At 60.3% G+C, this 24,987-nt stretch overlaps 2 protein-coding genes and 1 long non-coding RNA gene across 13 annotated transcripts in view; 1 reads left to right on the forward strand and 2 right to left on the reverse strand.

Annotated features, from left to right (window-relative positions):
- The window catches only part of PTDSS2 (phosphatidylserine synthase 2), a 30,752-nt gene extending 25,345 nt beyond the window's left edge, over positions 1-5,407 (reverse strand). Inside the window, exon 1 of one of the 3 annotated variants that reach the window (XM_065065692.1) lies at positions 5,064-5,407. Coding sequence is in view for 2 of the 3 variants with exons in the window: in XM_065065691.1 (XP_064921763.1) it covers positions 4,294-4,496 (203 nt within the window). In the remaining variant the exon portion in view is untranslated. Of the gene's footprint in view, positions 1-2,976; positions 3,254-4,293; positions 4,580-5,063 lie in introns of those variants that run through there. The other 2 variants (XM_065065691.1, XM_021297713.2) reach the window with 2 other exon arrangements.
- A 3,627-nt stretch (positions 5,408-9,034) lies between these two features.
- ANO9 (anoctamin 9) lies at positions 9,035-24,156 on the forward strand. Its single transcript, XM_065065703.1, has 24 exons — positions 9,035-9,373; positions 12,413-12,478; positions 12,675-12,791; positions 13,024-13,160; positions 13,429-13,478; positions 14,534-14,592; positions 14,743-14,825; positions 15,626-15,760; positions 15,847-15,943; positions 16,294-16,354; positions 17,395-17,477; positions 18,118-18,222; positions 18,554-18,718; positions 18,802-18,838; positions 18,989-19,100; positions 19,430-19,487; positions 19,660-19,757; positions 19,900-20,066; positions 20,213-20,365; positions 20,499-20,646; positions 21,058-21,177; positions 21,340-21,433; positions 21,558-21,670; positions 22,553-24,156. Exons 1-24 carry the CDS (start codon positions 9,368-9,370, stop codon positions 22,578-22,580), a joined length of 2,292 nt encoding a protein of 763 aa, XP_064921775.1. The 5' UTR covers positions 9,035-9,367; the 3' UTR covers positions 22,581-24,156.
- LOC110364223 (uncharacterized) lies at positions 15,754-24,931 on the reverse strand. Of its 9 annotated transcripts, none has more exons than XR_010473198.1 (3): positions 24,675-24,931; positions 18,533-21,632; positions 15,754-18,362 (listed from the first exon to the last, which is right to left on the reverse strand). It is a non-coding gene; the product is annotated as an uncharacterized LOC110364223 (long non-coding RNA). The 9 variants fall into 9 exon arrangements; XR_010473201.1 differs by having other exon boundaries at positions 15,754-17,902; positions 17,939-21,632; positions 24,675-24,930; XR_010473205.1 differs by having other exon boundaries at positions 15,754-17,828; positions 17,922-21,632; positions 24,675-24,930.
- Positions 24,932-24,987: the final 56 nt, after the last annotated feature.

Raw genomic sequence — 24,987 nt, forward strand, 5'->3', positions numbered from 1 at the left:
CTCACTTAAATCAGAGCATGGTCTTGTTAGCTGCGTTTATATCTGGACATAATGAATACAAAACCAACCTGCATTTTGCCCATTGACGAAGGTTCCGTTAACTGCAAGGTTATGCATTGTATTTCATGCCTTGTTTTACTGTTTTCTGAAACTAGTGCGTAAGAGGCTACTCAGCTAAGCCCAGAGAAGATGTCCCCTCTCCGCAGACCCGTGCAAAGCCAATGGCTTTGTCAACGCGCTGGGTGCCCCGTGAGTTGCCAAAAAATCAGTTATTGGCGCCTCCTCATTCAGACAAACCCATCAATGACTGTTCCATTTCATTTCTTGCCGGGGGGTTTGTACCGAAGGAAACCATGGGGGTTTCAGAGCCCCCTGCCCCTGCTTTGGGTTTAGTTTTGGTGCCACAACCATCAATTTCCCCGCTCAACGACAAACCAGAGGCCAGTATCTCCTCATTTCCCTTCAGCTCAGGTGTCACGTGCAGCCCGAGCCAGATCCTCTTGTAGCAAGTTCTCAAGGCGGCAAGCCGTGGAAACACGCTTTCAGTGTCGCGTGGAATCCAGGAAGCAGGAGCAAGATGCTCTAGATGGGTCTGTGTGTGCAAGGAGCGAGCTGGCGGCTCGGGACAGAAACGGCACGCGGTGACGAAGCACCGACAGCCGCCATGGGCAGCACAGCCTCACACAAACCACCCGGCACAACACACACCCCGCCCTTCCAGGCTCCAGAGAGATTTCAAACAGAAATCCAGAGAGACTGCACAAAACGAAACGCTGAGCATTTGCAGCAGCCGGAAAAGTGAACTGCATACAGAAGAAACGCTTGTGCGAGTGAAGGCAGGACGAATCAAACCGCATCCCAAGGGATTGTTTCCATCTCCACGTACACTTGAACACGGCACGAGGAAGGCGGCAGAGCCCGGAGCATCCCCAGCAAGGGGTCAGGAGTTACACCAAAGGGTTCGTGTTCTGCAAGGCCGGGGCTCCCAGAGCGACAAGAGGGGCTCCATGGAACTGCACCCGAGTGCGGGCAACACAGCCAGGAGCCTTCACCGGGAAATGAGAGACAGCAGCGCCTGAAGTATGTGCACACGGAAACAGCTGAGGCCGGGGAGGCAGAACTCACAACAAATCCCCAGCTACTAAAACGCTGGAACATTAAGGAGCTCGTTTTTCTGCACTGTATCTTTCTGTACCTCACATCTAGCTCTTTCCCATTCACACGCTGGGGCATTTGGGTGAAATAATTCAGTTTGGTTTTGTAACAACACTTGTCCTGCTCACTGAGCTGAACACTAAGGGGGCTCGTCCAGGGCACGGGGTAACTCTGATTCCAGCCTCTGGTTTTCATGGCCATCCATTCTTCTGTCACATCCAGAAAACACAGGTTTTTCCAAGGAAATCGCTATCAAAGCTTCTGTTTTCCAAATAAAGAATATGACCAAAACAACCTAAGGAAATTCCATCTCCAGCACAGCCTAAAATCATGTCAGTGAAGGGGACCGCACCCTGATGACCCACCGGGGTTCCTGTTTGTCACAGATGATGCAATAACACCAAACACAATGGCGGTGGCTGAGAACACCCAGCAAAGGGTTTGTTCGTTCACCTTTTTGTCAGCTCGCTAACTGGAGCAGGGGCGCGCCCGCCCCAGCCTGCTCCCTGCCCTCAAGAGCCGGGAACAGGCACCGCCGGAGAAGAACAGCTGTCAGAGAACACCCGCTGCTCCCGCCCCAGCCCGGCAGCAGGACCGCGCTCTTGATTCCAAATAACGAGGAGGTCATAAAAGCATTTCTAGAAGAGATTTTACAAGATGAATGAATATCAAAGCTCTCTGCCCTCCACATGCCAGCACATCGTCTGATATGCTGGGAATCCTGAGCAAACTTGACAAATGGACAGTATGATAAATCTATTGCGTCAACAGCAGAATAGCGTTTAAGTTATTGTGAAGGATAAGGTATGGAAAACACATCAAAATAACTCTAAACTGACCAACATTTTGACATTCAATATCAAAACTGTAATTAACAGAGAAACGATCCTGTTTGGACACAGAGAGGTTTTTGAAACCTTCAACAAAAATTCAACCTTGGTCATAATCTTGATAACACATTCAAAATTCGGGACAGCACAGCGAGCTGCTCACGTTGCACAGGCCAGAGCAAACGGGCCGGCGTCCGCACGGCGAGCATCCGAGTTAACGGCAGTTGGTGACACTCCCCTGTCCACCTGCACCGCAACAAACAGCCAGCGGCCGCCAACCCAGAGTCTCGGAGCTACAAAAAGGTGCCTATTCTTAGCCCAGCAGCAAGTCTTGCGCACATCTACAAAGGCACACGGCACCGATTAAATTTCTTTATGTACTTGTGACGCTCCAAAATAGTAACGTTCATTTTCCCTGCCATAAAACGCTCGCTCGGGGTGCGAGACACGCCAGCACGCCCTTCTGCGGGTTACAGACGCAAAGCCACGGAGGTGCTGTAGAAAGCTCCGCGTGGGGACATTAAAAAACAAACCACCAAACCAAACAGCGGTTTTTCGTGCTAGCTCAGTAAAAATATCAATCTACTGTGCTTCCCACTGTACAGAAAACAAAAGTGCAAACCTCGGCCACAAAGAGCCCTTTGTCTGTATTCAGAAAGGCAATTCAGTGAGCAGACAGGCAAGAAACAATCAAAGGTACTGGAAACATGAACATTTTAGCCCAGGACGGCGGCTTGCCAGGCAAGCCTGAGCGCTTCCAGCTCTCTGCTGGGAGTAAGAGATGTTCTGAAATTAGTTCAGGGATAACCGCAGTTACAGCCTTGAATTTCGGGTGACAGCCCCGCAGCAGTGGCAGCCTGCAACCCCACAGCAGGGAAAAGGTGCACCACAGCGAGATTATACAATAAAAACAGCACGGGTGTTTTCAAAGCATCGCAAAGCACCTGGCTAGAGTCACCTTCGCTAGACGGGAAGAAAATGAGAGTTTTACCCATTTTCCATCTATATGACGGCACCTCTCCGCAGGATCCAGTTATTCAGCCCACACGCGGCAGCACCAGGGTGGTCCCGGGGCAGGTGTCCCCCAGGAAGGTCCCCCTGCCCTCCAGACGACGTCCCTCGGTGACAGCCGCGCGTGTCAGGCTCCCGCGCAGACCATCCTGCGACCCAGCGGCACCTACGTGGTTCTTCGCAGTTTGGACTGGCAGAAATATCACCCAGAACTGGTGGCTGCATTGAGGTCGGCACCCTGCGCCCCAGCGCTGCCCAGACTGGCAGGGCGAGAGCCAAGCGCCCTCCTCCTCCTCCTCCTCCTCCTCCCTGTCACACGGCAGCCAAACATCACCCTCAGCTCCTGTGCCCGACTAGGAGCCCCAGTGCCGGCTGGGTTCCTCAGTCACAGAGAACACGCATTTAATACACATGGAAAAACTACGGACACGCAGGTACGTGCGCTGAAGTGGATTTTGAGAACTCCAGCAAAGACAGAATTTAGAAGCGCTTTTGTAGGTACAAACAGATCTCCTCCTACAAGGACCGAATTTTAAGAAACTGCCACATCTGGCCAAACACAGACAGCTGGGGTTTTCCGCACCGATTTTCTGGACTGAGCGTGTGACAAAACCACACAAAACACCCAATAAGCAGAACCTCGGGACAACAACTTCAGCCTTCTAGCGGGAGTAGAGGAAACAGCCCGGACAGAAGAGGCCTCGTCCAAGACTGCGGGAGGGCGGAGCAGCAGCTGGGGTTCACATGAACGATGCTGATAGAACCACCAGAATCAAGCATGAATGTTTGCCCACGGCCGGTGGGCTCCCCGGGTGCCGGGGACACCCCGAGCGACACCCCGGGTGCCGGGGACACCCCGAGCGACACCCCGGGTGCCGGGGACACCCCGAGCGACACCCCGGGTGCCGGGGACACCCCGAGCGACACCCCGGCAAGAGGAGCCGTCCTGGTGAGCTGAGCGGGTCCGCGACCAGCGCTGAGAAAGGAGCAGCCGCTGCCGAAACAGCCCCAAATCACTGCTGAATCGCCAGGAAACAGTAATTAATCGCACCACAATACCAGGAAAAGCATCTTTAGCCGCAGCCCGCGGTTTCTCGGCTTTAGCGCCGGGACCTGTTGCAGTCGGAGCGGCCGCCGCCGCAGATAACGGGCGGTGACCGTCCGTTCCCCCGGTCACCGTTCCCTCCGCAGCCCCGCACGGCCCTGCGAGCCGCGGCCCGCAACGGGAACCAACGGGCACCGCCAGGGGAGCGGGAGCCGCGGCCCGGGAGAGCGGGAGCCGGGCGGGGGCTCTCACCAGAAGAAGGTGTTGGTGCCGTCGTCGTACACCTCGGACTCGGTGCTGCGGCGCAGGCCGGGGCTCTCCCGCTCGGCTCCGGGCGGCGGCGGCCGCTCAGCCGCGGCGGAGGGGGCGCCGCCGTTGGGCTGCGGGGGCTGCTGCTCCTCCAGGGCCGCCTTGCCCAGCGCCCCGCCCGGGCCCCGCCGCTCCCCGCGCCTCATGGCGGCCCCGGCCGCGGAACGGCCGCTCACCGGCGCGGGGCTCCCAGGGCGCCCGGGACACGCCCCCCACGCACGAGCGGCGCGCGCGGCCGGCGCAGGCGCAGAGCGCTGCACAGGGAAGGGGCGGGGCCAAGCGGGGGTGGGGCCTGTTGCCGCGGCAACGGCCCCCTCCGATTTAAAGCGCCCCGGGAATCCAAAAGCATTGACCTTGACATTGGGGTTATGTGGCCCCCTTGCCATCGGGGTTATGTCCCGCCCAAGGCCGTCAGGATCGGCCATGGCGTGTTTGGTGAATGTGCTTGAGGCTGCGAGCCCGGAGCTGCCGCACAGGGGTTGTTGTGTCCGAGGGGCAGGGGGACGCTGGTTCCTCTCTCAAATAAAACATGAAGGCGGGGAAAAACGAACAAAGAAAACAGCCCGTCTAGCTGCAGCAGAGCAGTCTTATGCTGCGGGTGCATAAAATCGCCATTTGCAAACTGTAGCAGTATTTGTTGCTAAAATTCCTTATATTCTGGCAAAAGTAAACAAATAATGCTAATTAAAGAAAATGGCGTAATGCGCACTCACTTGAATTGTTCAGGGACAAGCGCTCTTTGCTCTCAAGTACCCCAGCCGGTGCTTTCCAGCTGGGTCCCTCCCCGGTACCGCGGCTGTCTGAACTCCTGCTTCCCCGTGCAATAAAACATCGACTGTCTGACCAAATGCGAATGTTTTGCCGGCAGAGGGCTGTGTTTCCACCCCAAGGCACGTCCTGAGGCGCGCAGGGTGCTGTGCCCCCTCCTGCTGTGTCCCTACAGCTCCTCTGCTGGGAGGAACTTCCCAAAGGATTCTTTGGGACCGGCACAAGGTGAGGGGGTGCGGGAGCCCTGGGGGCGATGCTCCGGCCCCGCAGCAACCAAACCGGGAGAAACGAGAGGAAACGTGGATGCGCTGCACATGAGGCAGCTGGCCACGGGATGGCAGCCGCCGGCCGGGCCGGGGACAGGGACACCTGGCTGGCGGACCCTGGTCATCAGCTCCGCACCCTCGGAGCCGTGAGAACATGTTGGCACAGCCACCCCCTGCTCGTTTCGGTTGGCGAAGGTGCAGCTGGCACCCTGAGCGAGAGGATTTAACCAAACAGCCCCCGAGAAATGGGAACGGCCCTGCCCTTTGGGAAAAACCAACCCACAGGTCTGTGAGGACGCTTGGGGCGGCTGCTCGGTCCCCTCCGACCCGAAATGCTCTCCTGGCCACCCTGCTGTGTTTTATGAGGCCCAAAGGCACTTGGCTTGCTCAAGAGATGCCACCAGCACCTTGCTCTGCACAAGCAAAGCCTGAGGTCATAGAACCATAGAATCACTTCAGCTGGAAAAGACCCCCGAGATCACGGCACAGGGAGGAGCATCCACCACGTCTCACAAAGGAAATGTGAATAAACCCTTTCAGGTGTCCCTTTCCCCCCACCCTATAGCCACAACATGTGTGGAACATCAAATTAAAACCACACACTACTCACAGGGCAGCTGACAATCCCGGTTCCTGGGGTCACGGCAAGCAGTGGGTCAGGTCCTGGTCGCCCACAGCCTCTTGTCCCCCCGTGCCTGTTGACGTGAGCCCATCGCCGCTGCTTTGGACCTGCGGGACGAGGGGGAATTCACCGACGGCAGCTCCAGGGACAGCGATGGCCTCACCGGGGCGGGTTTGGCAGGCGAAGGCAGGCAGCTGTGCTGCCGCTCAGCTCTGCGGCACAGCGGCCTTTGGCATGGCAGGACGGGGAATGTCCGTCGATGGAGCCCGTCCGGGCTGCTGGCAGCTCGCCCTCGTGCAGGAGGGTGGGATGGATCGCTCCAGGGCCCTTCCACAGCAATTCCACCTTTTTCCACCAAAAACCGCTCCTGCTGAGCTCTCCCCAGAGCAGCCGGTGGTGCCAGACACAGCGGCTCCATGCTCAGACACCACGTCGTGTTTCTGGCCAGTTTGCTCATAAGAATCTGATTAGAAACGATGCTAATGAGCTGGCAGGTCCAGCAGGTACCAGTCAGGTCCCAACACAGGCTCAGCATCCCCTCCGTGTGGAGCTGCTCCTCCCCGTCCCTTCCCCACGGCAGGCAGGATCCGAGCCTGTTCTCCAGCCCATCGCAGGCAGTGGTTTTCCCGGACACTTGTATCTGGCCTTAGACTGATGCCTGCAAAACAAAAATGTCTTTTTTAAAAGACTCATTGCACAACCTGAACTGGTATTTCTCGTAGTAGCTGAGGACCCCTCCAGTGCCGGGCTCTCATCTGAACCATCATCCCGGGCAGGATGAGAACCCCTGCCGGGCTCAGCTCCCGAGGGCCAGAGAGGCCTTTGGGGAAACACGGCCCCTCAGCAGAAAGTTGCGCTTCTGTGCTGAAGAAACAAGCTCTTCTGAAGGATCTTTCTGCTTTCGTGTTCTGTAGCCAGATACACAGGAAGGCAACATCTGAAAAAAACCAATATATATATATATACATATATATATATATATGTATATACTATATATAAGACCCTGGAGATTGAAAAGAGGAAATAAACATTTCAGCAGCATCCTGTTAGGTTGTTGCACGCAGGACAGCCTTTGTGCGCTCAGAGAGGAGCTCGCTGTCAGAAAGCATCCCTGCCAGGCGGGATGCAGACACGTCCTCTGTCCAGCTGAAGTGCTTTTGGAGATGAAAGCCCTCAGCAATTTGTTACCAGTCATATCTCCAATTCCAGGTTCATGCAGCTGCAATACCTCAGCACACGTATGAGCCAGAGCTCCACAAGCCTTCACATCTTGCACAGATCTTTCAGCAGCAGACTGGAAGGTGCACCCTCTGCCTCCCCAGTTTCGGTTTCTCGAGCTGCTGCCCACACACCAGTCCCCCAAGAGCAATACGCGCTGGGACGGCGCCTTGCCGGGGAAGAAAAGCGCTGGAAGCAGAACATCAGTTTGGTCGCCTGCCTTGCTGCAGAAGGAGCTAAGTCTCGCCTAGGCAAAGCCAAACCCCTCCTAACCAGAAGCAAAAGCGCACTGTCTGCTCCGAGTGCTGCGGGAGCTGCCGGAGGCTCGGACACCTCGGACAAAGCCGAGCTGCAGGCGCGGACTCACCGTCCCACGGGCGGGTAAAGCCGGAGGTTCTGCGGCTGTGGCGGGACGCTCCGGGGAGCAAAGTCCTCCTGGTGCTGCTTGGCAAAGTCTGCAGGAGGAGCAGCAGCCGGGTGACACAGCCGTCCCTGCAACGCCTCCAGCCCGTCCCCTGACACGGCGCCGCGGTTCTGTTCAACCAGGGGTGCTCAGGCAGCTGTGGAAGCTCCATCGCTCGTCTCACTGGCTCCACTCTCCCCGGGTAAACACACACGTTCCCTACGCCCGCGGAGCTGCTGCGATAAGGACACCTTTCCCTGAGACTGTCCCTGCGGGGTGAAGGTCCACCCGCCCCTCCCTGCCCCGCTCCTCACTCACACACACCAGGAAATCTGGAATACAACTTTTGGTTTTCCTCCTCCTTTTTATTTTCTTCTTTTTGCCTCCCTTTTTTAAAAAATCCTCTTGTCTGGCTCAGTCTGCTCCGGGCGCTCGGCAGAGCCGCGGTGTGACGGGATCGCTTTGTTCCAGTGGCCCCAGCAGAGCAGCTGGAGAGCACAGGGCGTCCACCCCAGTTATCCACCCTCCTGCTCTATCCAGGAAACCGAAGCAACAAAACCCCAGAAAACAGCTGTAAGGAGAGCTGTCACACTGGCTTACACGTGGCAACCTTTCCACTCACCCTTCTCGTAAAAATAGAGTTATCCCCTGCTCAGAGCCAGGTGGATAAAACCAGTGATTTGGTCCCATTTCTAGCAGGCCAGGGCTGAGCATCCAGTACAAACGGCAGCAGGAAAGCAGAGGCCACCGCACCCCAGAAAACTGGATCTCCCCAGTGCCATCTGGGAGCAGGGAGGGCTCCGTGGGTCAGGAACCTCCTGGGAATCCAGATGTTCTCTGAGCTCATGGAAGGGTTTCACACCCGGAAACTGAAGTGATGGAGAGCAAACAGGAGCACCGGCCGAGGCCGGGAGGAAGGGGCTGCGTTTGGGTGGGTAAACTGGAGCAGTCTCCCCATCGCCCTGGAAGCTCCTGCTTCACCTCTTGTCCCTGTCTTGGGTGTTAATAAACCTGCCCCGGCCCTTCTGCTCCCATCCCGACCTCACGCCCCGTCTGTCCTGCAGAGCCCAGCCTTCACCCCAAAAATGCCGCAGGTCATGCACAGCTCAGCTTTATTTCCTCTTTTTAGGTTTGTTTTAGATTTCTTCCTTGTAAGAAATATTCTAATGCTTTCTAGTGCTTCCGCTAACACCTCCTTCCTCCTTTCAGCGCCTGCTAGGGACATCTCTCTGGGGACAGCCACAGGACATGCGGGTGACATGGGCAGCGAGGGGCAGAGGAGGAGGGGGTGACAGAGGAGTGGGAGGCAGGGGGTGACAGAGGAGGAGGATGGGGGTGACAGAGGAGTGGGAGGCAGGGGGTGACAGAGGAGGAGGATGGGGGTGACAGAGGAGTGGGAGGCAGGGGGTGACAGAGGAGGAGGGGGGGGCAACAGAGGGGCGGGTGGCAGGGGGCGACAGGGCGACGGGTGGCAGGAGGAACCCGGCCGCGTTCCGCTGGGTGGCACCGGGCTCGCCGCTCCTCGGGGCGAGGGTGAAGGGCAGATTCGGTGCCTCCTCCTCCTCTCCCCATGCCCGCCGCTCCCTCCCACACGGAAGTCGAGTCCCGCCGGGTTCACACGGGACCCGGGGCCAGGGGAGGGGAAGCGCGGCCAGGACACCCGGAGCATCGCGGCCCGTCCCGCCCGCCCCACGGACCTGCCGGGGGCCCTGGGGACACGGAACGGCTCCACGCGTCACCATGCAGGTAGGAAACAGAAACTGCTTGGCTGTTCCCCAGAAATTGCTTCTCAGCACCTGAGCCACCTGCTGCTTGGGGACATGGGACACGCGGAGCTCCGGGCTCTGCCGCTCCTGTGCTTTCACCCTCTAAAGTACTCAGAAAGTACCGCAGAGCTCCTGTTTCCCCATGAGCAAGCTCATTCTTACCACGGTGGGGGGTGTCACACGTGTCTCCAGACACTGGCACCAGAGTTCAGAGGTGCCGGAGCACCCATCGGAGAAGGAGGGTTCAGACTGTCGCTGGTACAAACCCAGAAAGCACTGGGTATAGCAGCAGAGGTGACAGCCCCAGGTGTTTCGGGAGCCCCTGAAATAAAGCAAGGGGAGAGGGCAGCTCTGAGGTTTTGTTTATCTAGTTGGAAAGAAGAAATGTTAGTTTCTTTTATTCAGGAAGCCAGGCAAAGGCTGGATGCCCGGGACAGCCGGTGAACGTGCAGGCGCGGGCTCTGCCCACTCAGTTAAAGATGGTCACATTTCTTGGGAAACTGAGGCAAGGTGGACGTGCTCAAAGGGAAACATCTGTGAGAAACATCCCCGAGATCTGATCATCTCAGTGTGGGTGACGGGAACCACCCAAACCCTCCCGACTGGGAGGAGAGAGGAAAACATGGATGCGGGATCCCATGCGGGTCCTGCGCCCAGGTCACCCACAGGCACTGCGCCCCCACCCCGGGGTGCTGCTGCCAGTTCTCCACAGTGTCCAGAACCTGGCACGGGCAGCGACAAAGGGACAAGGACATACTGAGACAGCTGGAGAGAGACCGGGCACGGTTCAGGGCATGCAGACCTTTTTCAACCCTGAAATCGCTGCCGCTCGTTGTGTGGGTTGCTGCTCTGCACCTTGGCACCGCGCAGCTCCAAACGCAGGGCTGGGCAAACACGGGAAGGAGCAAAGCAGACACCGCGTCCTCGATAGCAGGGATGAGAGTCCAGGGCTCGCAGCCAGCTCGGAGCCCCGCGCTCTTGGTGCCGATCCGGTGCCTGGTGCTGCCAGAGCAGAGCCATAACCAACACGTCCACGGTCCCGGGACAAGAGCACAGGCGTGGGAGCAGCAGTGGTGCGGACGCTGGCACCAGCCGTGTCCGGCCCCAAGCACGGGCTGGGCTCCCGCACAGCGGCCCAGGCTTAACGCAGCTTGGCCTGGCGGCAAATTAAACCCACCCAAACGCCGCTCTGCCGTCATCGCAGGTCTGCAAATCCCTCTCTGCGGCTGAATGCAGTTTTTATCTGCTACAGCCCCGCAGGTGGATACTGGGATTGTCTCTGCTGATCCGCAAATAATTCGCAGATTCCTCCCCATTTTTCAGTCCTGCAGAGCGGGTACCCAGAAGTAAATCCTGTTGCTATGGGAACAGAGAGACCAGCCAGACCCCACTGCCACCGTATCCCTGGTGCCTGGAGTGCCATGTGAGGAGCATCCCCAACGGTTCTTTGGGTTTAACCGGAAAATTAAAAAGCAACATGTCCCTCATGGGATTAAACCCAGTGCTTGCTATTTTTGGGAGCACGGAGAAGCAGGGACAGGGTCTGGCTGTGTTGGGTCCGAGAGACCAGCGATGTTACAACCGGGAGCGCTGGTGGAGGGAGGATGGGAGGATGCTCGGCTGCAACTGCGAGGGCTCGGCCCCGATGCTCCCCCCGTGGCACAGGCAGGGCTGGCAGCACCACCGGGACCTGGGGTGAGAATTCCCACACCGCAGCCCCCCAGCGCAGAGCAAGCCCCGTGGCTGGGGATGTCCTGCCTGCGACCTACCTCAGCAATCCCACCTTGGGGATCTCGTCAGCATCTTTCCTGGGAGGCAGCTGCACTGCTCAGGATGTGGTTGTGCTGCTCAGGCCACTTCGCCCCCATGCAGGGGACCACGTAGGGACAGCAGGGCTGGCGGCCACCCAGCTGTGATGCCAGCAGGTCCCTTCATCTCGTCCTGAGCTCCGCTGGGGTCAGCAGCAGCACAGCCAGATAGAGGTGCTGACCCCAGTGGCACCTGGAAAGCCCCATCCCCAAGGGGTGGCCTCCCCTCCACATGGCAGGGACCACTGGTGGAGCTGCAGGCTGCTGACCCCAGCCCACAGCCTGTGCTGGATGGGCTGAGAGAAACCAGCCGGGCAGGAACGGGACAATCCGACCTGCGGAGAGGTGGTGCCAGTGGGATCTGTGCTGGCATCGGAGCATCAGCAACGGGGCAGAGCCCCAATGGGACCCCCGCTCCCTCCCTGAGCCCAGAGGGGGCTCTCGGCTGGGGACAGGGACAGCTGCCACCCCAGCCCACTGGGGACACCAACCCCAGCCAGACACCCACAGCCCCCATCGGCACTGGTGCTTTGGGGAAGCCAGGGGAGGCTTTAGGGGAAGCTGCACAGGAAAGAAGACCTGCCAGAGTGTTCCAGCCCTTTCCTCATCCCGGTCCTTCATTCCTCGGTGAAAGTTTGGGATCCAGATCTTACATCAGGGCATGGTTGCACCACCAGCACCGCTCTGCTCCCACGATTACAGCTGGAGGAACCCATCTGCCCGGCCGCTGTTCTGGGTCACAACGCCTTTGGTGGCAGCACTGGCTGATGATGTCCCCATCCCCTGGCAGCTCCTTCCCGCTCCAGTGCTGCGGAACAGCAGTGTAACTGTTTGTGGGGCTGCACCATGAGTCACACCAGGGAACTGCAAAGAACTCCAAAAGCGCTGGTTTTGAGGCAGCACCCATTCGCTGCCCCATCACAGAGCGTGTGTCTATTAAACTCGGTGTGAGCACCGGGACCCGAAGCCCAGTGCGTGTGTGCCAGTGCGGGAGGATGTGTCAGCCCAGCTCCCACGCTGCTCCCCGCACATCCCTCCCGGCTGCGGGGACACGAAAACTGGGCCGCACGGACCTCGATCTTACCTTCCAAAGCAATTTTTTGGTGCTCTATAAGCTGCTGTGCCCATGCTACACGCGGCAGCGTTTGCAGATTTGCTCTGTGCCCCAACACGGGAACCTGCTGAAGCGGTCGCTGTTTTCTCTTCCGCAGGACGAAATCCTGTTGACTCCATGGAGGGATTTTCCTGTGGAAGACGTGGAGCCCTTTGCCCCGACAGTAAGCTTTGTCCCCTGTGCACAGCTCCGAGAGGGGAGTGGGACAGCTGCCTCAGTTTCCCCATCCCCACTCTGCTCTCTCCCAGTTCCCCATTACACCATCGTGATGAAGATCCAGACCTCAGAGAGGCTGGTGCCGACAGGGAGAGCTCTTGGTTTGCTATCCCCATTCATTTCCTGCTCTTTTCCGTGGGCAGGATGAAGAGAAGTGGGATTTTGTCCTAGTGAGCAACATCCACGAGATGGGCAGCGAGAAGGAGATCAAGAGGAAGAAGTTCCTGGACGAGCTGAGCAAGAAGGGCTTCACCATCAAGGTGAGGGCTGCAGGAGGGACGGACGGCGGGTACCTGGCTGTCCTGTAGTGCCCAGGAGCCACAGCTGGGCCGGGCTCTGCGCCCCAGGGGCTGGGGAGACCCGAACCACTGAGTGATCCTACACCAGTGCTGGATAATGAGCCACTTGTTTGGCCAGGGGCCCCCAGGGCTCCCCCAGCTCTGCCACATCCCCGCTGCATCCTTCTCACAGCTCTTCTCTTCCACCCACTAGAAAATTGAGGATGAGAAGCTGTTTTACGGCGTTCGTGCCCCCAAACACATCTTCCAGAAGTACCAGTGGCTCCTGGGGAACCCCGACAAACGGCTGCAAAGCCTCGATGTCCACCACGCTGTACCGGTGACCACCAGGTGGGTCTGAGGGGCTGCTGGGTTCCAGCTTCGCGCACTCCCGCCCCCTGCACCAGCATCGCCTCCCTGCTTACATGCGGTCATGCCAGGCTTCTCCTTTCCCACAGAAAGCCACCGTCACCTGCCATGGTGGCTTCTCAGTGTCCACAGCAGCTCCCCATTTCTTCCCCGGATTTCCGTGCACGCTGTGTCCCTTCCCTCCCGTTTCCCAGAGCCACACGGGTCCATGTCCCAGGGCAGCCGTTAACCACCCTTTCTCCTTGCTCAGGATACGGCTCGTGAACTTCATCCTGCATAACACCATGACACCCGACCTCGGTGAGGGAACCGGGGCAGCGGGGGCGATGCTTGGCCTGGATCCACACCGGGGTGCTGCCCTGGGGGGCACGGGCTCCCCCAGCTCCCTCATCACCCCCAGGGGGGACAGGACAGGCACCCCCAGCTCCCTCATCGCCCCCTAGGGGAGACAGGGCAGGCACCCCCGGGTACCTCATCACCCCCAGGGGGAGACAGGACAGGCACCCCTGAGACCCTCATCACCCCTAGGGGGAGACAGGACAGGCACCCCCGGGTACCTCATCACCCCCGGGGGGAGACAGGGCAGGCACCCTCGGGTACCTCATCACCCCCGGGGGGAGACAGGACAGGCACCCCGAGACCCTCATCACCCCCGGGGGGAGACAGGACAGGCACCCCCAGGTACCTCATCACCCCCGGGGGGAGACAGGACAGGCACCCCTGAGTCCCTCATCACCCCCGGGGGGAGACAGGACAGGCACCCCCGGGTACCTCATCACCCCCGGGGGGAGACAGGGCAGGCACCCTCGGGTACCTCATCACCCCCGGGGGGAGACAGGACAGGCACCCCTGAGTCCCTCATCACCCCCGGGGGGAGACAGGACAGGCACCCCCGGGTACCTCATCACCCCCGGGGGGAGACAGGACAGGCACCCCCAGCTCCCTCATCACCCCTGGGGAAGATGCGGAAGCAGGGAGCCAGGGTACAGCTGACACAGATCAATTTGCTGCTGCACCCAGGGGCTGGGAGGTCTGGGCTGCAAGAACCAGCACCAAGCCCTCCTCTCCTTCTCCCCAAGCCTGACCGCAGCCCCTGCTGTCCCATGTCCCCAGAAGGGCTCGTTACCTCTGGGCACCCCAAGGTGCCGTCTCTAAGGACCCAGAGCCAGCCACAACACAGCCCGCGGCACCCGGCAAAGTCACGAAACCGCAGGGATTAGGGCCGATCCCTTCTGAATAGCGCAGCCTCTCCCGGGCGCGTTTGCTTTGGCTTTGGGGAAGGTTTGGGCTGATCCTGCCTGGCGGGAGCGCGGGGCCAGGGCAAAGCTTCACTGGCCCTCCCTGCTCTGCTGCAGAGAAGCTGCGCGACCTGATGAAGAAGAACGTCTTCGAGGCGACGTTTCCTCTGCACGAGGTGAGTCTGGGGAAGAGAAGCCATGAGCAGTGGGGTCACCCGTGGGGAACGGGGCTGCGTCCGGACCACTGGGGACAAAGGGACAAAGCTCCCGCTGGGGTTTGGGTCACCCCGGTATTCCTGTGTCTGACCAGCTGCTCTGCTCTCCAGAAAGAAGAGGTGAGGGAGTTCCTGAAGGAGAAGTGGGCTCGCTGGAGGGACATCTTCTGCCAGCAGCCCCTAGAGAAGATCAGGTAACGCCGGCAGGTTCTTTCCCACCTGGAACCCAGAGACCTTCGTGCCCTTCAGCAGGCTCCTGCCTGCTCTTTCAAACCGTTAGTTTGAGCCTGGCTCTTGTTGCAAGAATTGGCTTGTTCTAAAGCCTGCAGGGTTCTGAGCCCAAGGCGCGTCCCTGCAGCACCCAGCTCCATCTGCTCATTGTGCAGCATGAAACAGCCCCCACATCTGCACGGCTTTTAATTAGCCCGTTTCATTCTCAACCATGCACCGCCTGTTCCGAAGGAAGGTGAGAGGGGAGCCGAGCACCAGCGCAGCGCGCCTGGCCCAGGCAGAGCCTGGGCATTAAAGGCAGCCAGGGGCTCCTACAACCACAGGAAAGCTCGGGAGGAGCACAGCTTTTATTTTTCAAAAGGGAAGAAAGCTGACGCTCTGCGGGCGCAGGAAGGAGGGCAGAAAGAGCACACTGCTTCCCAGAGCGGACAGGGGCTCAGACGGGAGAGGTGATGTGAATGGAGATGTGCTCTGCTGCCCTGAGCGTTCACCACTGTCACAGCCCCGGCAGGGACACAGGGACTCCCGATGCCTTCCTGCTGCATTTCCAAGGTCAATGCATCACAACTTGGTGCTGTCACAGAAGGATTAAGGGGCTGAGTATGAAATGGAGTGACTCTCCCAACCCCAACAACCCACAGCCAGGCAGCCAGCACAGCTCCTCCCGGAGCGCAGACCCCTCTGGGGTGGGACGGCGTCTTCTGGTGTCCCCTGACCGCGTGGCCTCTTCACTGGGCACAGACCGCCCCTCCCTTGCCCCCAGGTGCTACTTTGGTGAGAAGGTGGCCCTGTACTTCGCGTGGCTGGGCTGGTACACCTATCTGCTGGGCATTGCGGCCGTGGCGGGACTGGTGGTGTTCGTGGCGGGGATCACCGTGTTCAGCTCCAGCCAGGTGAGGTAAGGCGGGGGCCCCAGCACAGCCCTCCCACCAGCCCCAGCTGTGCAGGGCTTCCCTTGGCTTCCCTCTGCGCCTCTCCCTGCAGCAAGGAGATCTGCGAGGCCAACGACACCGTCATGTGCCCGCTCTGCGACCAGAAGTGCCCGTTCTGGCTCCTCTCCGACACCTGCACCTATGCCAAGGTAGGCGGCCCCTTCCAAGTGGGGATGGGGAGACACCCCGGTTCAGGCTGTCCCCACGTCACTGGGAGGGAAAGCCACCCCAGCAAAGTGGCCACAACATGCAGGAGCCCTCCAGCAACCTCTGCAATGAGCCAGGTCGTGGTCTCCATCACACCATGGGAGGGTTCACCACCACCAAGTCCCTGTGTCCATCCCTATCTCAGGGGGATGATGTGCAGGGAGGGATGGACACAGGGACTTGGTGGTGGTGAACCCTATCACCTGTCTCAGGGGGACCAGGGGACAAGAGGACCCCTGGACACAGAGGTGTCCCCCCCCGCACTATCACACTCCTCCTCCATCTTCTCCAGGTCACTCACATGATTGACAACGAAGGGACAGTTCTGTTTGCCATGTTCATGGCCATCTGGGGTAGGTGACAATGTCTGGGTGCCAAGCACACATGGCACGGAGGAGGGGGCAGGCACTGGGGCACAGGGGGCGAGGAGCTGCAGGAAGATGGGACACAACACGGTGTCACCATGCAGGGACTTTCCAATGGGACACAACACGGTGTCACCATGCAAGGGCTCTCTAGTCCTCATCTCTTCCACTCCCAGGGCCACCAGCTTCCCCTGCAGACAGGGCGAGGGATACAATCACCCCAGGGTTTTCCTTCATCTCCCCAAACACTCCTTACCTGTCCCCCTGCAGAGTTGTTTGTCCTTCCCCACCACAACTTCCTGGGAAGCCCCAGCAGCCCCTCCCTGGGCTTTTCTATCAGCTGTGGAGGGAGGGATCACCCGGTGCCTCATCAACCTGCCCAGGTGACCTGGGCTCTGAGCTGATGGGACCCCAGCACCACATTAGCTTCACATCTCACCTGGCTTTACCACAGCCCTTCCAGCTGCAAACATTGCTGCAGGTGTGGGCTGGGCATGTCACCTGTGACACCATGGGCTGAGCAGGTCACAGACGTGGTCCTGCGTGTCATTGTGTGCTGGTTGACATGGGGACACGCTGAGGAAGGTCAATGCAGATGGCTGTGGATGGATGTGTGCAGGTGCAGCTGCAGCTGTGCCAGGGTGCACACAAGGTCTCTGTTCCAAAGTGCATTTTTCATTAGTCCAGAATAATGTGTCCGGCTGGTGCCCTGTAACCGTGCTCACCGCAGCAGAACAGCCCCGCTGCTGCTCTGGTTCGTGCCAAATGCCATACAGACACCAGAGCTGGCCTGGATCCCAGGGACACCCCAGCCCCACGTCCCCATCCCCAGGGGCTGAGCCCCCACCGCTGCACGTCCAGGTCCTCCCGGTCCCTGAGATGCAGAGGAGCTGCCTGCAGCCCATGTCCGGGCTGGTCTGCCCCAGCCTGGCTGGAACAGTGACAATCCATCCGCTCTGTGGGACAGAGGGGTGGCTTTGTCCCCAGAGCCACCCTCAGTGTCACAGCGCTCCCTGCTCCCCCCACAGCCACCGTGTTCCTGGAGCTGTGGAAGCGGCAGAGAGCCACAGTGGTCACCGACTGGGACCTGTACCGGTGGGACGAGGACGAGGTGAGGACATCACCTTCCCTGCTCGGTGCGTCCCTGTGCGGGACAGGGGGTGACCGGAGCTGCAGAAAACGGCTCACAGGGACCCCGGGCCCAGCTGGCTTCTGCAGACGTGAACATCTATAGGGAGACACTTACACAAACAGCAAAGCAACGCTGACGGTCCTGGGGAGACCGAGCCCTCCAGAGTGCAGCAGATACTGTCATCTCCCTGCACTGCTGTCACCTCTCTGCAACTGCTGTCACCTCCCTGCGCTGCTGTCACCTCTGCATTGCTGTCACCTCCCTGCACTGCTGTCACCTCCCTGCACTGCTGTCACCTCTGCACTGCTGTCACCTCTGCATTGCTGTCACCTCCCTGCACTGCTGTCACCTCCTTGCGCTGCTGTCACCTCTGCACTGCTGTCACCTCCCTGCACTGCTGTCACCTCCCTGCGCTGCTGTCACCTCTGCATTGCTGTCACCTCCAGCTGCCCAAGGGCTTGGCCTCTGCCAGGATGATGGGCTGGGCTGGGTGTCCATCCCCGTCCTCCTCTGGTGCTGCTCATCCCACATGTCCGTGACCAGCCCCAGGACCTCCCGCCCCCCGCACAGCTCAGCCGGATCCTTCCTTTCCCGTGTTCTCATGGTGCTGTTTTCTCAGGAGGAGCTGGCCATGGAGCTGATCAACAACCTGCAGCACGAGCCCCGGCGGTACCAGCACTCCTACTTCCGCAGCACCGTGGTGCTCCTGCTGGCGCTGCTGATGGTATGTGCCGGGGTGACCGGGATCTGCTCCGGGGACACGCGTGCTTTCCTCCTCCCGTCCCCGCGGAAGGCTGTGCTCCGGCAGCAGAGGGGACGAGCCCTCAATCTCCTCGTTTCTCCTCATGGGCCAATGGAGAGAGTCTAGAGGAGTAGTTGAGGTGGAGACCTCTGCCTCGGGAGCCTCTCGTCCCTGACCGGAGAGCACGGGCTGCAGCTGCGGCCGCGGCCAGAGCTCTGGTGAAGGGACAGGGCTGGAGGGGCTGCGGGTGCTCGGGTGGATGGAGCACACGTCCCCCACGCACAGCTCTCACCGCGCGTCCCCTCCGGCACAGATCGTCGTGCTGATCGGCATCGCCCACGCGCTCGTCATCTACCGGGTGGTGGCCGTGGCCCTGTTCACCCAGAGCAGCGTGGAGCTGCTCCGCGAGCAGGCCAACACCGCGGCCGTGGTCACCGGCGCCGTGCTGCACTACCTCACCATCGTCATCATGACCAAGGTGGGAGGGGGCACGGGGTGGCCAGCGGGGGTCTTCTCCCTGCTTTGCCACCACCCACCTGTTCTTGTCCCTGTCTCCTGCAGGTCAACAGGCGCATGGCTCTGTATCTGTGTGACCTGGGTAAGGGCAGCCAGGGGCTGAGCTGGGGGGCAGGGCGGGCTCCGGGGGGGCAGGGACACCCTGCCAACCTGCAAAGAGCTGTGGGGCACCGGAGGGGGAGCAGGGCACGGTCCCACCGCTCCGCGACCTGGGTCCCGCTCCCTTCTCCAGAGAAGCCACGGACCTTCTCCCAGCGGGAGAACAACTTCACTGTGAAGATCTTCACCTTCCAGTTCTTCACAAACTTCTCTTCGCTCATCTACATCGCCTTCTTCCTGGGACGGTGAGCGGTGGATGGGGGACCGGACGGGAGCCTGGGGTTGGGGGAACATCCCAAACTGTCCCCAGCCCCTCTGCCCTCCCTGCCAGGCACAGGGACCCCATGCGGGACCTTGGGAGAGCCATGACTCCTCCCACGGGCACGGTGGGTGGGCAGGGAAGCCCCCTGCCTGGAGGATGGTGCTCTCCATGATGCTCTCCGTGATGCTCTCCATGATGCTCTCCGTGACGCTCCCCATGACACTCTCCATGACACTCTCCATCCCACACCCGGGTGCTCACCCAGCGGGGTCAGCACCACTCAGACCTTGCTGCTGCTGCTTCCATATGCAGGATCAACGGCCACCCGGGGAACTACGTGCGCGTTGCTGGCAGGTGGAGGCTGGAGGAGGTGAGGGCCAGGCCGGGAAGCTCCCTGAGCCCGCACTGCGGTCCCGCTCTCCCTCCCCTGCTGCCCATCCAGCCTGGGGATCCCCAGCTCCCCACTGCGGCACCGGCCTCGGCCAAACAGCCCCCGGGCCGGGCTGTCCCGTTGGAGGGACACAACCCTCTGTCCTTCGCAGTGCCACCCCAGCGGCTGCATCACCGACCTCTTCATCCAGATGGCCATCATCATGCTGCTCAAGCAGAGCATCAGCAACGTCATGGAGTTCCTCGTCCCGTAAGCTGCACACAGGACAGCTCCGCAGCTCCTGCAGAGAGCGCTCCTGCTCACTGGGCCAAGATTTCCCCCTTTTCGCCCCCGGGTCCCCAGGGCTGTGGCTGGCAGCAGGTCAGCCCCACAACCCGCTCTCCCCTCGCAGCTGGATACGCCACAAGCTGCGCAAGAGGCGGCAGCGTCCCAAGAAGAGGAGGAGGATGCTGGGAGAGGAGGACGAGCCCGAGGACCCCTGCAAAAGGCAGTGGAGGAGGAACTACGACCTCAACGAGGTCAACATCTTCAGCTTGTTTGACGAGTTCTTGGAGATGGGTACGTAGGGCAGGGGGAGGTGAGGAGTGATGCAAAGCCCCTCTGACACAAGCCACAAAGCAGGACCAACCCAGACAGCGGTGGGGACCCTCGGGGATGTCCCCTCTGCGATGGCTTCACACCAGCACCCGGCATTCCCCCCGCAGTGATCCAGTACAGCTTCACCACCATCTTCGTGGCCGCCTTCCCACTGGCCCCGCTGCTGGCCTTCTGCAACAACCTCTTCGAGATCCGCCTGGACGCCATCAAGATGATGCGGCTGTGCCGGCGCATGGTGCCCAGGAAGGCCAACGACATCGGTGAGATGGGGCGCGAGGAGAACCCACTGCCATGCAAACGGTGCCGACACTGAGCCCTTCCCCGAGCCGGGGTCTCGCAGTCCCGGCAGAGCGGCACTGAGCTGTTGGGGCTCACCGACCCTTCCTCCTGCAGGGATCTGGCTGCAGGTCCTGGAGGCCATTGGCATCCTGGCTGTCATCGGGAACGGGCTGGTGATCGCCATCACCTCCGACTTCATCCCGCTGCAGGTCTACAAGTACACGTACAGCCCCTGCATGCTGGGCAACCGCACCGGCCTGGAGTGAGTGCTGCCCGGCCTCAGTCCGCGTCCCTGCCGTGTTCCTGCCATGTCCCCACTCTGTCCCCACCATGTCCCTGCTGTGTCCCACCCATGTCCCCGCCGTGTCTCTGCCTGCCCTGGTGTCACTGGCACAAGGAACATGAGGCAGCCTGAGGGGTCCCTTGCTGTGGGGTGGGGGAGAAAGGGAGCAGGTGAGGGTTTTCCAGTTGTCACCGTCTCGAGCAGCCCAACCAGCCTCCTGCTCGCACCATCCCCGTGGTGGGCAGACTGGCACCCAGGCTGGGCAGAGCCCTGCAGCCATCGGGGCCTTTGAGTCCTCGAGGAGACAGGAGAGCTGTGGCTCTTGGTTGGGACACGGCACAGTCCTGGCGTGGCCACGACCCAGGACCAGACATGATTTCCCCCCTGCAGCTGCTCCACCGGCTACATCAACCACAGCCTCTCCGTCTTCCGCGTCCAGGACTTCGAGCCCCACACGGAGATGCCCAAAACACTACCAGGCTTTGTCAGGGGCGAGATCAGGGAGTGCAGGTACCAGCAGCATCCCCCTCCCCGAGCCCTGAGCCCTGGCACAAGCCTGAGCCCATGTGCTGCCCTGGGACCCGCTGGCACAGCCCCTGGCACCGGGGACCCCCTTGGCACAGCCCCTGGCACTGGGGACCCTGGGCTGGCACCGACGGGGCTGTGCCGCAGGTACCGGGACTACAGGAACGCCGATGACTACAGCTACACCGTCCAGTTCTGGCACATCTTCGCAGCCCGGCTCGCCTTCCTCATCCTCTTCGAGGTGAGCAGATGTCGGGGCCGTGGCGGGACAGTGGCAGGGGACACGGCTGTGTCCGTGTCACTCGCACCGGGGGGGGTTGACACCCCAGGCAGCTCCTCAGCACCGGCTGCTGTGCTGTCTGCAGCACGTGGCTCTGTGCGTCAAACTGATCGCATCCTGGTACGTCCCCGATATCCCCCAGTCCGTGAAGAACACGTTTCTGGACAGAAAACACAAGAACCTGCGTAAGGAGCTGAGGTGGGTGATGCCCCGCGGTGCCTGTCAGGGCAGCTTCTCCCCCAGCCTCTGCTACCCGGGGCCTGCAGCCAAAAATGTTCTTTATAAGATGAGCTGCATTACCTGTACGTGAGGATCCATCCCCCTGTGCCTGCGCTCTCGCTCATCAGCCCGGTGCTGGGTTTGTTGGTGCTCAGGGGCAGTGAAATGGGTCCCACTGGGGGCAATTCAGCCCTAGAGCTCCCCAGAGGAAGGGCTGCTGGGCTTTGGCATTTCCTTTGGAAAAAAGGAAAGCTCCAAGTTGAAACAAGGAGCAATTTTGCCCAAATTTCCCATTTAAAAAAAAAAAAACATAATTTAAATATTTCAGCTAGAAACTGACCAAATGTAGCTGAGTGCCACAGGCTGGGCTGCCCTGGTGCTGCTGTCCCGCCTGGACTGAGCCTGGCTCTGCAGGGCTCAGCCTGGCTCCGGAGGGCTCAGCCTGGCTCTGCAGGGCTCAGCCTGGCTCTGCAGGGCTCAGCCCGGCTCTGGAGGGCTCAACCCGGCTCTGGAGGGCTCAGCCCGGCTCTGGAGGGCTCAGCCTGGCTCTGGAGGGCTCAGCCCGGCCCTGGTCACCGGCACCTGTCCCAGCTGCCACCCAAAACCCAGGCGGAAGCAGGGGTGAGGGGCTCAGGAACCACTGCTGGGGCTCAGCTCCCTGGCTCCGGCTGGGATTTCCCACAAAATAGAGGTTTCCCACAGACAGGGGTTTCCCACAATCAGCCTGTAGTTCTTCCTCTGTTGATTTTTGGCACAACGTCACGTTCTCACTTGGAATGTCCCTCCACTCCTCCCTGTTGCCCCCGATTCGGCCAGTCCTCCCCACACCATCTCTCCTCTCCCTCTCCCTCTCCTCTCCAGTATGATGGAGTACTCCACCGAGGTGTAGCTGCCGCTCTGCGAGGACGGTGACAACCACGGGGGAGCCACCGCGGCACCGCCACCGAGACGGGCCCCGTGTCCCGGCTGTGACCAACCTTGGGCTTTCACTGGGGAGCGACGAGGTGACGGTGGCTCTGCAGGAGCAGGACATTTCTGACGGGGCGTGAGGAGGAGGAGGCTGCGGCGACCGCGGCTGGTGCCATGCCAGCGCTGGGAAGCTTTGGCACAAACCGCGGTGCTGCACGATGACAGTGACAGTGGTGGCAGGAGATGCCCTGGAGGCCTCACCACTTGTGCCCTTATCATGCAATTTGGCACCCCAGGAAAAGCTGGTTCTGTCCTTACAGAGCCCCTCACCAGCTCTTTTTTTTTTACACTTTGGCCTGTTTTTCCTTTGCCTTTGGTGACATCCCTGCTCTTGCGCCACCAAAACGCGAGTCCTTCCTCCTTCACTGGCGCCAGCAGAGTTCTCTCAGCACAACTACCGCGTGGCTGCGGCTCCAACCTGCTGATTTCACGGCAAAAATGCCGTTGTTATCCCCACGGTGTCAGCTGCGGGCTCAGCCAAGCCCGTTCCTGCCCCGAGCACCCAGACCTGTGCCTGGCTCAGCAAACGGTAAATGACCGTAACCATGCACGGACACGCTCTCCCGCCGCGCTCACGCGGGCGTTCCTGCCCGCCCCTCTGCCATCCACGCCGCACAAATAAATCCTGCCCAGACCGCTCTTTGTCTGAACACAGATGACCAGCAGAACCGAAGCGCAGCCCGCACGGGGCTGGCTGGGAGCTGCCAGGGGACGCCTGGAATAAGCCGGCACTTTGGGCACACAGAGCAGGAAAAGCACCGGTTAAACATGCCGGGGTACCAGGAGCACCGAGGCACGCGGGAAATCCCGGGGGACAGGGCTGGGGAGGGTTATTTGTGCTCGGGGAACAGTCTTTGTTCTCACTGCCCGGGGACGGTGACGTGACCGCACACGTCGCTGCTCCCTTAGGTGCACAAACAGCCCGTGACGTCCCGCGAGGGTCCCCACGCGTCACACCCGGGTGGGGGTGCAGATGTGCAGGGGAGAAGCTTCTCTCTCTGTGCTTCCTGATGTCGGTTAACGGCGGCAGCAGGGGCCAGGGGCCGCAGCTCCATTTCCACCTGCCTTGCCGTCCTTGTAGACCCCGGGGCAAACCAACCGGAGCATTGCAAAGCTTGCCAGGCTCTTTTCTTTACCAGAACCGGGAACTTTTAAGTGGTTTGTGAGTTTAACCTCGAGCTCCGCCCCTCCGTCCCCTCACCTGTAAAACAGCAACAGCTGTCTCCCTGCGATAGAGGTAAATTTGGGGGATAAAGTGACCCAAATGTGGGAACTCTGGGGGTGACACAGCACGACCGCGCGTGTGTAAGAGCTGTGACAGCCGCAGGTATAAGCACCACGGGTCAGGAACAGGTGTTTCATCAGGGCTCGTCTGTCATTTTCTGTAATTAAAGCCCATGCCGTGCCGGAGCCGCGGTGCAGCAGCCGGTGAGCGATGCTCTCCCGCAATCACAGCGGTTCTGGTTCAGCGGCCGTGTCGCTCTGGGCTGTTCGCAGGGTCAGAGCAGCCCCGGCTCAAAGCAAAGAGACAAACCCGCGGTGCTGGGACCAGGTGCCAGCCTGTCCCGCAGTGATATTCGCAGTTCTGGACGTGGAGGTGAACCCCTGGAACACAGTCACCTGGCAGCTCCAAGCAGCTTAAATTTAATTACTTTCCAGCCACTAAACGCATCAAGAATTGACTATTGGGGAGCACACTGGACACAGGAACGTCGGCTCATTCCCTGCGCACTCACCTGGGCATGGCGGATGGGGTTACTGTCCATGTCATGGCGCAGGGTCTGGGGTGGCACCGTAATCAGGAGGTTTGGGGGCATTGAGCTCAGCCCCAAACTTTGCTCCCAGGAGCCTGCGGTTCATGAGCAGCCAGTGCCAGCCCCACGAGCCACCCCCGGGACTGGTTTAACTCGCAATGAGGCTTTTGAAATCCCGGAGCAGGGCACAGGAGACCAGGGACAACCGCGGGCACAGCCCCAGCGACCGGCCTCCCCACCTCCCTCCATCAGCAACTCACCTTGGCAAAGCCCGAGAACACCGAGTTTGCCGGCGCTCAGCAAAGCAAAACGCAGGTTGTGCCCTGGGGTGCACCAAGCAAACACCCCAGACCCTGGGAGCTGGTGTCACTGGAGCCGGTGTCACTGGTGCTAGTGTCACTGCGGGTTTCGCTGTTCCCCGACCCCCCGTGGGCTGGTCCAGCCCCGGGAGCCCCGTGCACCCGCCCTGTGCCCGGCTGCCTTCTTTTTCTCCTTTCTTTCCTTCCCTTGTCCCCTCCCCTAGAGCCAGCGGTTCGCTTTCCCGCAGGTTCAGGTGCAGGAGGTGGAGCAGCG

Source organism: Columba livia, chromosome 5 (genome assembly GCF_036013475.1).
Source record: "Columba livia isolate bColLiv1 breed racing homer chromosome 5, bColLiv1.pat.W.v2, whole genome shotgun sequence".
Classification (NCBI taxonomy): Eukaryota; Metazoa; Chordata; class Aves; order Columbiformes; family Columbidae; genus Columba; species Columba livia.